Genomic DNA, 14,849 nt, shown 5'->3' with positions numbered 1-14,849 from the left:
CAGTCGCCCAGTCGCTGTACTTGTTACCTGACCTTTCTGAATGAGATCTTCGGAGCGGTTTGCTATGTGGGCCCACCTACGTTAAGGACAGAACGTCGTCCCTGACCTTTTCGGTACGAACTGCAGGACCCCGACCCATCGGAGTTCATCATTTACAAAAATTTGTAATTAGCAATTTTTTTTTATTGTAATTTGTTTTCAAAGAAGTTTTTTTTTTTTGTTATTATTTTGTTAATTGGGTCCTATATTATTTAGAAGGTTTCTCTTTGTTTTTAATTTAATTTAATTTACGAATAAATGTTTTATCCGAGCCAGCGTTTATTTATTTTTTTTTTAGTTAAGCTTTCCAACAAGGAGACTATGTCAAATTGAGGTGGCTTAACATATGAGTTCAAATAATATTAAAGGTTTTTCTTTTAAACATTCTAGATTAACCGGCTTTTCTGCTTTACCTCGATCTTGAGCAGAATAGATAAGTGGGGCCCTATTAACGGAATTACTAATACTAATAATTTTTGTTAAAATTGTGTTAATAATTATAATTAATTATGGTAAATATAATGTATAATGGTAAACTAGGTGCATGTTTTTTTTTTTTAAATCTCGAGTGGCTAATGTGTTAGGAGTAAGGAATTGACTAGTTCCAGATCAGTTAAAATTTGGTCTGTTACCTGGAGGTCTCTTAAATTGTACAGCAACTAAGGGGCTCAAATATCCTGGCTGGTTCGTATAGGGGTAGTAAAATCCTGGGAATCCTGGTCTTGGGAAATAATTAATTGGGCCTAATGTTTCATTGTCTGCTGGTCCTTCTGGTGCACAACTTACCCAAACAGTATTCATCTGTAACATTAAATAAATTAGATCTACAATGAACTAGTAAGTTGACTTGAATTTTTTTCCAAGAATAGTGTTTCCACTTAGCCTATGAGTGAGAAGCACTTTGATGTTTTGCATTCCAGAGAAGCATGTACACTGCCGTATGACTTCATCATTTCACTTTTTTTTATTATTACCATTGTTTTTCAATTCTTTCATGCCTTGGTACACAAATGTCCCTTATTTAAGTTGGGTGGAGCAAAAGTGTACCAATAAGAATATATTCGCCTCATTGATTTTTTACAACTGTGATATCACTGAATATAATAAATACTATTTTAATGTAAAATTGAAAATATAAAGCAAACCTATTTATTAAAAAAAGTTAACATTTTATTAATTCAATTTTTTTTTTCATAAGAATTTGAGTTCATCCTACCAAAATAAAGTTTGAAAAATTAAGTATTATAAGAATAACTTTTTATGATTGAATATAGTGTTATTTACAGAAACTTTTCATACATCTAATTTAAAAAAAAAAAAAGAAGGTTTTATTAACTCATTAATTTATTTTTATCATAATGATTAAGGAAATAAAATATATCTTACCAATTTTGGATCCGAGTCATAAATTTTCTTAATCTCATCTTTCAGAAATGCTGGCATATGAGAAGGCAACTCGCTTACATTCCTATAATAGTCTGGTACCCAACCAATAATCTGCAAAAAAGAAATATTTTTACTAACTGTTACTTATAAAATAAAAATGTGAGATGATTTGTTTGTTTAAGGAATATTCTGTGATTCAAAGTTCCAACATTTTGTTTTTTGAATAATCATTTTAAAGTTATGAAAAAAAACAGAAATATAACTGACAAATACTTACAGTTTCACAAACTTTGATGACAATTATCATTAATTATATATTTTAAACCTAATTATTTATTAAGATTTACACCTAACTTGTACATAAAATATATAATAATTTAAACTATCACTAATTAAGTAATGATCTACATCACTGAAAACATTTCAATAATAATAAAGTTAGCAATTGTTTCTGTAGAAAGCTTAATAAAAGTTCTTATTTTATTTATATATTTTAATTAGCTTGTCTGATTTGGCATATCAAATATGTTAGACACAGGATGTTACCTATGTTAAAAAAAATGCTACTGAGTTGTTTGATTCTTTTCAACCTGTAATTAGCAAAGAGACAAAATGATTTCTGATTAAATTAATTTCTAACTGTTGTTGAGGATTACAAGGAAACATAGATAAGAAAGATATGTGCACTAAATGGTAAAATGATTTTATATATCAAGCATAAACAAATTGCTGAATATTTACAGATGGCATTGTAATATAAAGTCTTATCTTTAAGTTATTATTGTACAAATGTTCTAATCTAATCATATGTTTTAGAATAGTTTGTGGTGTACTTTGTAGACTATGGAAAATAGAGATGAAAAGAAGAAATAATTGATTGGTCTGAAAAAGTTACTATAAAAATAATGGTTTATTAAAAAATAACTGCCTTAATTTGAAACAAAAATATAATCATTTATTTAAGGTAAACACCTCTTCCCATTGTCAATGCTATTGTTTAAATGTTATGTTAGATAATTCAAAGATCACTCGAATCCAGGAAATATTTTGCTGCCACCTAGATAGTACCAAATTTTTGCTGGTGTATCTTAATAACAACAACAAATCAAGATGTAACACATCAATGTTTTATATGCAAAGGTGTTGAACAGCTAAAATAATAAAAATATGATTTTCAACGATAGCTAGGTATTTCATTCTCATGAACACTGTTTATATATTTTTTATTTGAACATAACAGAAGTAACTTCTATTTTTGGGTAGCTAGATGATAATATTGGTTTCAGTCCCTAAATTTTCAATTCTAGAAGTTTAATGATGTTTAGGTTAATTGGCATCCACCATTTGCATGAGGACTGTAGTATTCCACTGGGTGATACAATCTTTTTTTGAATATGCACTAGGTGATGTGAAAGAGGATAAAGATGAACTTATAAATGAAGTTTCCAAGCGATTAAAAAATGATATCTAAGCTGCTGGAATGTCATATGTTTTATCTGATGTTTCCTGTTAGTCACTTTACCGAGGCATTTGAGAATAGAATCATGAAAGAAAAAGCCATAGCAAAATGTTTAGGGAGAAGAGGGAAGTATAACATCAGCCAATGCTCACAAATGTTATATAATATAAACCCCAAAATTTACTACTACTGCCCTTTTACGTGAGTGAAACCCTTCTCATACCGACTGACTTCCACTGAATATTTATCATACCACAGACAATAAAATTAACTATTGGCAAATTTACCACTTTTAATTTTTTGTTTTAGGTACATAAATAAAAACTTTGATAGTGTTACCAATTTTTATTGTTTTAACTTTTTGCTGATGAGTATACTTATCATTATTTTTCACTCAGTTATCAATTTATAATAGAGTATTAAAGTGAACTCATTTACTGTGTTATTTATGAAATCAGTACATAATTTTCATTTTTATTTTATGATACTTCCATTTATTGCATATAATATAAGTGTTTGTACACATTTTAAATTTTTTTTTTTCAAAACAACTGCTTCCTCCTCTTCCCCAAACAATCTAAAAATGCTACTTTTTAAATACAATTAAAAATTATTTATTAATAGTACTAATGCTAAGAATCCTTAAATTTTATTATTATTTTTTAAAGGATCAACCTATTTTCCTGCACTTGTAAAAATTACAACTTTAATCAAATTAAAAACTTTAAAAAAAATATCCTCTATAAGGATGACTGAAATTATCTTTGACCTTAATGATCTCACATATCTCTTTTGGCAAGATAACTGGGAATGCGTGAGTTGTCTCCCGTTTTGTTTTAAAATTACTTACTGTGTTTTCTTTTACCAGTGAAATAAAGTCAAGTTCAAGATGGGAGATATATTTTTTTGTTGTGCTCAAAGAGGTGGTTTTTACACAAAAAAATTACTTTATAATATTTCACCAATATTATAATAAATATAATACTATATAAAATAATATTATGTAATACTTACTCTGTTTAGTTTTAAGAAAATGCATGGGGAAGAAGAAGGAAACCCATAATTATTCTTCTTTGAACATTCACCCCATTCAGGTCCTTGGACATCAAAATCACAGACTTTGTCAGCTGGCTTTGGCAGTTTATAATCACATTCAGCTCTGTTTTTGTGACCCGGTTTTTCCATATATGCTGAAATCAATAATAATAATAATCTATTGTTGTAATGTTCCATCAACAGAAACACTAATTACAATTTGAAAGCAAAATTAATAAATTATAAATCATATTTTCATTAAATTATTTAGACATTAAGTTTAAATTAGATATACTTTTATTTTATTTATTCAATAGATTTTGAACTATAGAAGCAGATTAGATCTGCTTATAAGTTGTTGATTGGTTTTAAAATCTCTTGATTCTATTGATGCATGAAGGGGTAATCACCTACAGGTTACAAACTTACTACATTTATAAAATAAAAATTAACCCTTGTATAGTTGAACCAGCATCCCTGATAGCTTAACCTGACCTGGCTGTTTTAACATCCTTGGCCTTTTTAGTTTATACATAAAATTAAACAAAAAACAAATCAGAGGGATGTGTTCAGTGCTGTTATAATAAGGAAAATCATCATTTAACCTTAAGAAAATATTTCAATTTATTGAAATAGACCAATTTCTGATACTTGCTAATAATCATGAAAACTTAAAACTTTTAAGATAATTCTTGATATTGTATATTTAAGAAACATCTAAGACAGGATCATGGGAGAGAAGCACAGTGTGGAAAGCTATGCAAATCTAATTAGAAGAGAAAAACCTCGAAACTCAAACAAAATCCTTATGTAATCAACAATTACATAAAGTAACACCAATATCAAATAAAAAAATTATCTATTGTCGTTTTGGCGAACAAATACACTTTATTTGATCTGTTAAGAGATGAATTGAGTAAAAAAAAAATTAACTGAAATTTATAATTAAATCTACATAAATATTTGAACATTTAGTTAGTATTTAAAAATAATATCCAACAGAAAATATCAATTAGCTTGGCAAAATAAGATCAAATTTAACTTTAGATTGAACAATGTCTCTTACTCTTCTAGAAATTTTATTGCACTTCTCACTTATGCAATAAAAATCAATTCATATATCTATCACTCACCCACAAGAAAAGTGGCACAATTCAAAATGAATCTTATTTCAGAAAAAGGTCTGATATGAATGTGGCTTCCTACTGGAAAAGCGGTATAAACTTAGTAATTACAATAAACACTGGATGGCGTATTGCCACTTTACTGTCCCAAACTTTTATTGACAGTAAAAAGAGAGGTTCAACTGAGATGGTAGGGGGCTAGTAAAAAAAGAAAACTCATTTTAGCTACCAAAGTTTTACTTTTGCACATAGAATTAGTGATTCTCACATTTTCTTATTTTTTTTCTTCTGTAAAATAATATAATTTTTAGTTGCAGGTGAGAAAAGAACAGATATTAGTAATGGCGTAAAAACCCTCCACTCCCGCTTTTTTTTTTTTTTTTTTTATTTTAAGAACCTCTTTATTGATAATATAACTATTATCCCCCACTCCCGCTCTCAGTTGTAGCCTTACTTATCTTTAGTTCGAGACTGACAATTATAGCGAGTAGGTTGGTCAATGTACGACATGTCACAATCTCACAAGAGATCATAACACACAAAAAAAGGCAATCCTTACGGCTTGAATAGGTAGGCACGTGTTTTTTTCTTTCCCTGCTTTAAAAATTCATCTGCCTTTTTTCGTAGAAACAAAACAAAGTATATTATAAAATTTAATGGCGCAACTCGCGGCATGCAACCTCCTTCTGGGTATTCCTGCAACCCCCACAACTTTCTGATTCTTAAATGTATATTTTGATAAATTATTTTTTCAATATATGTTGAATTTTCGAAGAAGTTTTATTTATGAACGAGTAATGTTGGCTTTATTATCTGCGATTATTAAAGAATTAAAGGTTATTCGAGAACCTCTGACTTTCTTCAAATTATTCAAAAAGGGGATTAAAAAATGGCGGCTGTTTCAAAACCTTAAAAAATGATTGGTTTTTTCATTCGGAGCACTATATCTTAAAAACTACCAACAACACTAGAAAATCTAAGAGAACATTATCCAAAGAAGAGCAAATTTTCCGAAATATTAGCCCTAAAAGAGCTATTTACGTCCAATAGTTCTCGAGATATAGCGTTTTAAAAAGCAAAATTTCTTAAAAATCTACTGAAAGATTAGTAGTTAGTTAATTTATGTTGAGAAATCTATATCTTAGGAACTATGTGACATACAGATGTCTATTAGCACTCAAATTAAAGCTAGCTTAATGGACTATAAAGAAGTTTATGACCTTTACCTTCGTAAGAATAGTAGTTTTCATGATATTTGCTGAAATAAATTGATTTATAGTTGTTCGGACAATAAATTTGATTTATGAAAAACTTTATTTCAGAAATCATTGGACATACTGATGTCTGCCAGCGCTCAAATTAAAGCTAGTTAAATTTACTACAAAATAGTTAATAATGTTTATCTTTGTAGGAGTAATAGTTTTTATGATATTTGGCAAAATAAATTCACAAAATGTTAATTTCTAGTTGTTCGTATAAAATGTTAGATTTTTGAAAAAATATATCTCTAGATCCATTAGACGCACATTTATTTACGAATTTAAATCTGGCAAATGAAAATTTTTCCGAACAACTATAAATCAATTTATTTTAGGAAATTTCAACTATTACTCCTACGAAGATAAACATCATAAGCTAACTTATAGCTCATTAAACTAGCTTTAATTTGAGTGCTAATAAACATCGTACGTAAAATGGATTATGAGATATAAATTTTTCAAAATAAATTCACTAACTACTGATCTTTCAGTACGTCCCATGCAACATTTCATAAAAACGTTCTCTTAGGTTTTTTTGTGTTGTTCCTACTTTTAAAGATATAGAGCTCCGAATGAAAAATTAGTTGTTTTTTTTATCGCTTTGAAACAGCCGCCATTTTTTATTCCCCCTACCTATACTTGGCAGACTCATCAATTTTGACTAGTAATTATACATAGTTTTCACTAAAGTAATCAAAAATTGGGGTGAGAAAACTTCTTTTTTTCTCCTCTTGGGCACTTATACTATTTGTAGTACATTCAATATTTCAAATTTTAGTACAGCATTCAACAACAGAACTGAAGGTGAAGATTTGATCATTTTGTAAAAAAAAATCATTTCGTATTGTCCATCAGTGAAAGTGATAACAGTGATGTAACATTAACTTTTTTTATTAATTAGCCATGATTATATTAATGTTTTATTTCGCAAAGCAGAATTTTATCGTTCTTTTTTCTGCCATGTTGGGAGGCGGAGTGGATATTCTATCAAGATAGGTTCCTAAATGTAATAGAGGATGGCTGCCTTAATTAATATGGCGGTCTATTTGTGGGTTCATGTTACCCCATTGTGATCCATTTACCTAATGAAAATTGAACCATATCTGATTAAGAGTGTGCTAAAAATGTATCAATTCATTCACTGAAGTTGAAATTGATTTAGTACTTATCTAGTATATTAATTTTTTTATAGCATCATAATGTATTATTAATAATTATAATGCATATAAAAATTTTTATATTCAATTAAATAAAAAAAATTAAATTTTATTATTAAAATAATGTTTGGACAACAAAAAAGATTTTTGAGAAGAACGATTTTATTATTTTAAAAGACGTGCACTAAATGGCACAGAATAAATGTATATTCGATCGAGATATTATAAAAACTGATTGGGCTAAAGTAAAAACTGAGTCGCCCCAGAATTGTATGGTGGATATTAAAGATTCAAAATTTAAGGTACTTGCTAATAACTCTAATTTTCGTCACTTAAGCTTTAATACATCATAAAACTCAAGAAAAAATACGTACCATTGAAAAACTTAGCACTTCATTCTAGAGACATGTCGAAAGTATACTCGAAGTCAGAAAAGATTATAAAGGGATTATACCAAACGATGGTTGAAACCAGACATCTTTACGATCATGCGTTTTTTTTTTATCTTTCCTTAAAGTAAAAAATAAAGTTGATATATAAGCTATCAAAAGCTTATTTGATTTAATTGAGCGGTTTGATTTTCCATGAAGGTTTTTTTGAAAGATTTTTAATTTATAACAGCTGTCTTTATGGCAATGACGTTTTAAAGTAATTTCATTTAATTTCTTGGCAAAATAGAGAAAAATCGTTTTTACGATTAAAAAAAATATTTGACTAAGATGCACCGTGGTCAACAACAGAAAAAAAAACAGAGAAAAACTAATCAACAATTACATAAATTAACACCAATATCAAATAAAAAATTTATCTATTGTTATTTTGGTGAACAAATACACTTTATTTGATCTATTAAGAAAGAAACGAATTGAGTATAAAAGTAATAAATTAAATTTAAAATTAAAATTTATTTTTTCTAAATCTATATCTTTATTTCATCCTCTTCATAAGATTAATATCAACAGAATACTACATTGTAGTCATGCAGACTATTTATTTTTATTTTGCAATTAAACTCTATTTTAGAGCATTTTTCAAATGAATCGGAATAAAAAATTCGATATATTAATTAGTTACTAATTACTGAATCATTAAATATTATTTATGAAATGTTCAATACTTACGCGCTAAGAAGTTACCGATGGTGTTCATCCAGATATCAATGTTGGTCTGGTTCCTTGCTTGGTACCACACCACGGAAGAACCTTCATCAAATCCTTCAGGCATTGGTCGGAACCCCATGCCTGTAAGTATTCAGAGTTGACAAACCTGCTTGTATTTTTATTTAATAAAATTTGATCTGTTTTTCCCCCAATTTTAACGTAACATAGATAAAAATAAGATCTTTACTTAAAATGTTTTTATTTGATCACGGTAATTTCAGGTACTACAAGTCATTAAAAATAAATCTTTTTTGTACTACATAAGTCGTCCATTTAGCTTACATAGCATTGTAATGTAACGCATAGGATCGAAAAGCTTGCGTATGTAGCTATTCGTAACATCAATAGACAAAACGGACTAGTATAACACTGATAATATGTATTGTATTTTGAAATCTTGATCATTAACAAAAAAAAAACAAAAAAAACCGTACATATTTTCTATTTTCACGAAAATCTTTTTATCTAATGATATCTTATATTTCTTTTTCATTCAGTGTCATGTGATCGTAGCATTTTTTCTAGACAACCGTAAGAAATTAAACCAAAATTAAAGTTTTCAGTAAAACGAAACATAAACCATGAAAGTTAAATTTGTTTATCTTACCTGGATTACTTCCTATGAGAGAGTCGTCTAGAATATATCTTGGGAGTTTTTCGTCTATAGTCATCATGAGACCTTTCATACATATCGCAAAAAGGATTGCCCATGATGTGTGAAATGCGAGGTACCATAGACCCAATTTTCCTGAGAAAACAAAAAAATAGTAAAATATTTCGATAAAATATTCAAAGTTTTTACAATAAGGATTATAACTATAATCTGTACTTTTTTTTTAAATGGTTGAAGAGTAAATGGTCTTATTTCTAACATGTGCATTCTTCTCTGTTACCTGGGAATTAGAACTTACAGCATAAATATATGTGGTACAGCACGTTAGCTTATAAGGATTTGATTTTGTATTTAAAAAATTATCTAAATTAATTTTTCCAGAAATATGAGATAAATAAAAAATCGATGCACATTATTGAATTACATAGTTCAGATTATTATTACAACCGGTTAGGTATTTTGAGACAGGTAATTGCTGAGACAAGCTGTGGAGACGTAGGTATTCCTTCTTTGGAGACGAAGTTGATCTAGGAATTACTTTAAGAAAATAGCTCAGACGTCTTGGTTCTAAACGGGTTCCGCGGTAAAGCACTGCAAAGTTCAAAATAACCTCTGGACCCAAACCCAACGAATTTATTTAGCCGTATTATTTTTATTTATTAAAAGTTGAAAAGTGACGCAATATCCCCCGTGAGGGTATTGAGGGGCCCCGCCGTTGGACAACAAGTGCCGGCACCCTTCCAAACGAATCCATGAGCCCAAGGACCTTCTGACATCATTCCCTCCACGTCACAGTCACATCATTCTCCTGTGTTTTGGCTTGTTTTATTTATTTAATTTTATTTTTGGCTTTTTGTATTACCGCAATTAGCCGTTTTCTGTAACCGAAATAGCTCTCTCTTTACGCTTTTGGGCACCGACAAACTAAACATAATCCCTGGCTTTTTATACATTGTCATTACTCCAATATAGACATAATTGGGATCTGTCTAAATCTGATGTCTTTTCTACGAAAAAAAATATAGAAAAACTTCAATAATTCATTTATGTTTGCGTTTGATATTTACATAACGTTAATACACGAACATTTATTAAAAATTATCCTTATTATCTTATTTAAGAACGGGACACATTCAAATTGTCATGAAGAGATAACATGTGCATTAGAGGTCATCGAGCATCGAAACTGAGTTTTTGGAACTAATTTGCGTCATTGTAACTATTTTCTTTAAGAGCCAATCTTAAATTATCATTACTTTTTTGAAGAAAACAAATACAGTCTTCCCTCCTATTAAGAAAAGATTATACTATAGTAGTCGTCATGACAAAGGCATACAATTTTTATTTATTGGCATTTACAACTGTATATAAAATACAACAAGCAAATTTGGAGTAAGATTATACTGATATGATACAGCATGTAGAGAAACTACCCAGTAGTAGAACTCTAAAAACATTTTACAATATAAGGTCACGAGGCCTTCTTCTTTTCAGGCGCCTCGGAGGATTGCCAGGAATGGAAGAGGAAGCAAGGTTAGAAACTTGTGGGTTTGGGTGATTAGAGAGTTTATAATGAAAGGAATGATATCGGGTTCGGGCTAAATCGGTTACATAAGGAACATTTAGGTCTTTATGGATGGTTAGGCCTACAATTTAAGCCGAAACTTTGGTTCAGCATAAAAATACAAGTTTTATCGACTAGTGCCATATTCATTGAGTACACTCTCGACCTTTTTTTTCTTATATTAATTGCATACTATGTATAAATTGAAAATGTGTTTAAATTATTTTATATCATAAATCCCAAGAAGACCGATTGTATTATTTTCTCCTTCCAGAAGGGGAAGCGCCCTCTCCCTACAGTCTATAAGGTGGTAGGGTACGAAAATAGACGGCAGCATAGTAACCAAATGATCAAATTTCCTAAGCCCCCTCTTCAAATGTATTTCCAAAGAAGAAAAAGAGGCTACCCTCAATCCGTTTTTATCATAAAATCAACCCCACGCACCCTTGGGGCTTAGAAGAAAAAAAGAATAATAAATTATATTGTTATATCTATGTCTATTCATCTACATATAAATATATGTACAGATATATATTCTTCAAATGTTAATGCATATAAATTATTATTATAAAATATTTCGAAATAAGTATGTTCTTTCTTAAAGTGATTTTATAAAATACTTTTTATTTTATATCAGAGGCCTCTGGTTTGGATCTCGCGGAACAATACCAGATAGAACAAGGAGCTTCTTAGAAGGCCTAGGTGTTAGCATCGGAGATATTGCTATCTTGGCGGATAATATTATTTTGGACTCCCTGGAGATCATACACCATCACCTGGATGGGAATCAGCTCGGAGATTATTCATTGTTTTATTAGTATTATTATTTTTATTTAGTTATATATATATTTCTTTTTTTTTTAATTATTTATCCATTCAAGTGTTTCTTGTAACCGGCATTTTATTATATTTTCGTTTGAATATGTGTTAGTTTTGTTCTCGTAAAATGTATTTGTTTGTTTTTTGGTAAACTGATCTACTGCTGTAACTATTATTGATGGCCTGATCTCACATTGCCGTCTAATATTGAATTTGTTTAGCGGGTCACTGGAAAGGATCAAAGAGGGTGAATTCCGGAAAGCGAATTTGTTGATCGGGTGAATTAAAAATTGTGAAATGGGGAAATTGAAGGAACAGAAAAGGGAAAGAAAAAAAGGAATGATTCGAAATATTTTAATTTGGTGTATAGACCGAAATTGATTGTAAAAGGAAACTGTTGGGAAAAAAATAGTTTTCTTTCTGTTTTATTATACCATGTAATTACATGTGTTTTATATATGTCCGATCACGGATTGATTAGTATACTGTGTGATGTAGCAAGCTGATGTATTAGGGCAGCATAGATGAATAAAGTATTTCTCTCTCTCTCTCCAGAAATAAAGCTTTTCATGAATTTCAATTTTTTTTACATAAATATATATACACATACTTATCAGTAGCATCCTATTTGAAATCTACACTTCTTCATTTTGGTTTAGTGTTTTTATGCACTCCATCTTGAGTCAAAAAGACGGTTTTGAAAGTTTAGCATAAATGTCAGTAGTATATGTTTTGATATTTACTGTTGTTTATTTTGGTTTAACGATTTTTTGCACTCTAATTAGGGTAGAATAAGTAGATTTAATCAATATTTTACTGTAATATAATAATAAATAATTTTTACTAACATCAATAATAGAGTAGTTATTAAACACACAAACTTAAAAGAATACACCATTTTAAACTGAAGTTGTAGACGTATATTGAAGTGTATGCTATTGGTATTGATTCAACTCTAAGGACTCGATGGGTTATCAAGTGTTTGTTAAGGGATGGTGGTCAAGAGTTAAATGGGCCTCTTTGGAGCTTTCTGCTCAGTGAAAACATTCATCTCTGCCCTCTTCACAGTAAGTTATATCTTCAGTTATTTGTAACTAAAAAAATTGACAACCCTATCTCATAACATGAAATCTGGTGAAACATTTATGAAATAAAATGCATTTATTTGCTACACAATAATGGTCTCAAAGATATTGAAAAAAATAACAACGTTAAATTCTATTACAAAAAAAAAGTCTTTATAGTGGACAATGAAACATAAATTCATTCTGACACGTTTTAATTAGTTACATAATACTTACAAATTTATTGTATAATTATTAAAATATTTTTACATAATTATCATGAGTTTAATATAATTAAGAAGTTACATTTATCAGAATAGCTACTGCTTTACAACCCTCAATCAACCTCTGCTGGTTATAGGCGTATGCTTTGACTTGAAATTGCAAAAGACGACTGTAAATTTTGGTTTATTATTCTGCATATGTTTAAGATAATTTATTTTACTTTAACGTAACTTTAATATTCCTCATCTTAATTAATTACTTATTTTTCTATAACTCAAAATTTCATTTATAGGGTATAAATGATTACTTATCAAACTAAAGTATAGTTGATCATTTTATTAGTTAATAAGTAATATTTTTGTCTCTCTTAAATACATAGCCACAAGTCTGTTAAGAAAAAATTCTTTCCAAAGCACATAATTAGCTTTAAATCAATTCAGTATTATCATAAGAAACCTAAAGATCTTATGATATATGCTAATAAAATTATAGGATTGAAAGATTTCTATGGAAGTGAAAGAGTATACTCTCAGGAAGAACTTAACTATAAGATTCCATCAATGATAATGTCATAGATGTAGCATTATTTACTGAAACTTCCTTGAAAAATATAGTTATTTCAACAGATGTACATTACATTATCAGTGTCTTTTCCTATTTGTAAAAACTTTGATCCGTTTATTTTCAGACGAGCTTTGTTAAAACATTTATTAAACCATTTTAGAATCTTCCATGAAGTTATGCAATAATCTTCGAGTGATTAGAAATAGCTCTAATCCAGAAATATATTCTGGGTTAATAACTGATTGAAGGTGAACCAACACGTCGTCTTTATTTGACGTGGAATGGTATTTCGAGAATGGCGTACTATCTAAGCCAGGGAGCCTTCCAACTCAACGTCATTACACAGCGTAGTCACAATTCTACGGAATACGGATATAGAGATGTGTAATAATTCTGAAATAAGTTTTATTTGTTATTTACATAGCAATGGTGGACAGTTAGGGCTTCCTCGTTAAGTCGACCTCCAATAAAAGTTTGGTTATTCTTTTCCCAAAACCGCTTATTGTGCGTCTGTGCCCAAATCGTATTAGACTGTATGTTGAAAGGGAAAGTAAGTTGCTGCTATACATTCTTATTATGTTTTGTTAAATGTAAAATGTTTTACCATGTTAAATGTTATAAGTATAGCATTGTGAGCAGTCCTATTTAAAGTCATGTTAAATGGTAAATGCATAAGAGCTCCTAGGGGATTTTCTGAGGAACTTGTTTAGTAACCTTTCCTTCCAAAACTTCATGTTATTGTTTACTTCTAAGTTTTGATTACAGTCATTTATTACAACATGCCTAAAATAAGTGAAAAGTAGAAGTGTAAAAGTTTGGCTACTGATTGTATTTTTTAAAAAGTCCCAAACACAAGACAAAAGGAAAAAAAAATTACTAACTACGAGTAAGTAACCTAACACGACAACAAATAAAACGGTGACAAGCTCAGCTGGTCTGTTTATGTATCTTATAATGCCGTAAGGCAAAACAAGAAAAGTGTACAAATGTATTATATATTATTCTTTATGTAATCATATAATCCATATTATATATATTTTATCAATAAAGAGGCTTTTGAAAATAAAATAAAAAAAAAACTGGTCTGTTTAGTGACGTCATTCTCCATTTAACAGCCCTAGTAACAGACTCTCAGCCATGTTACATGTTATATCGTTTTAACATGATAAAAGAAGGAAATATTTCCCCATTTAACACGCTTTAACATGTTAAACTAAAGATCATGAATACCCCTTATATTTGAGCTTTATCATATTTGAATTTTATTACTAAAGTTTTTAAATACTTATGTTCTTTTTCATAATTTTTCCTTAACATAAATATGTACATTATTAACATATAAACACTTTTTTTCTCACCTTTTTCATAATTTTTCCTTAAC

General features: G+C 29.2%; 1 protein-coding gene across 1 annotated transcript in view; it reads right to left on the bottom strand.

The window, feature by feature from the left end:
* The window catches only part of LOC106684105 (sodium/potassium-transporting ATPase subunit beta-2), a 112,502-nt gene that overhangs the window by 2,414 nt on the left and 95,239 nt on the right, over positions 1 to 14,849 (bottom strand). The window contains exons 2-6 of the mRNA XM_014425995.3: positions 9,227 to 9,367; positions 8,581 to 8,700; positions 3,899 to 4,074; positions 1,426 to 1,536; positions 672 to 840 (exon numbers count right to left, since the gene is read on the bottom strand). Of these exons, the coding sequence (XP_014281481.1) occupies positions 672 to 840; positions 1,426 to 1,536; positions 3,899 to 4,074; positions 8,581 to 8,700; positions 9,227 to 9,367 (717 nt within the window). The remainder of the gene's footprint in view (positions 1 to 671; positions 841 to 1,425; positions 1,537 to 3,898; positions 4,075 to 8,580; positions 8,701 to 9,226; positions 9,368 to 14,849) is intronic.

This window comes from Halyomorpha halys, unplaced genomic scaffold (assembly GCF_000696795.3).
Source record: "Halyomorpha halys isolate HHAL.00 unplaced genomic scaffold, Hhal_1.1 Scaffold543.1, whole genome shotgun sequence".
NCBI lineage: Eukaryota > Metazoa > Arthropoda > Insecta > Hemiptera > Pentatomidae > Halyomorpha > Halyomorpha halys.
This window is presented reverse-complemented; position numbering and strand designations above follow the sequence as displayed.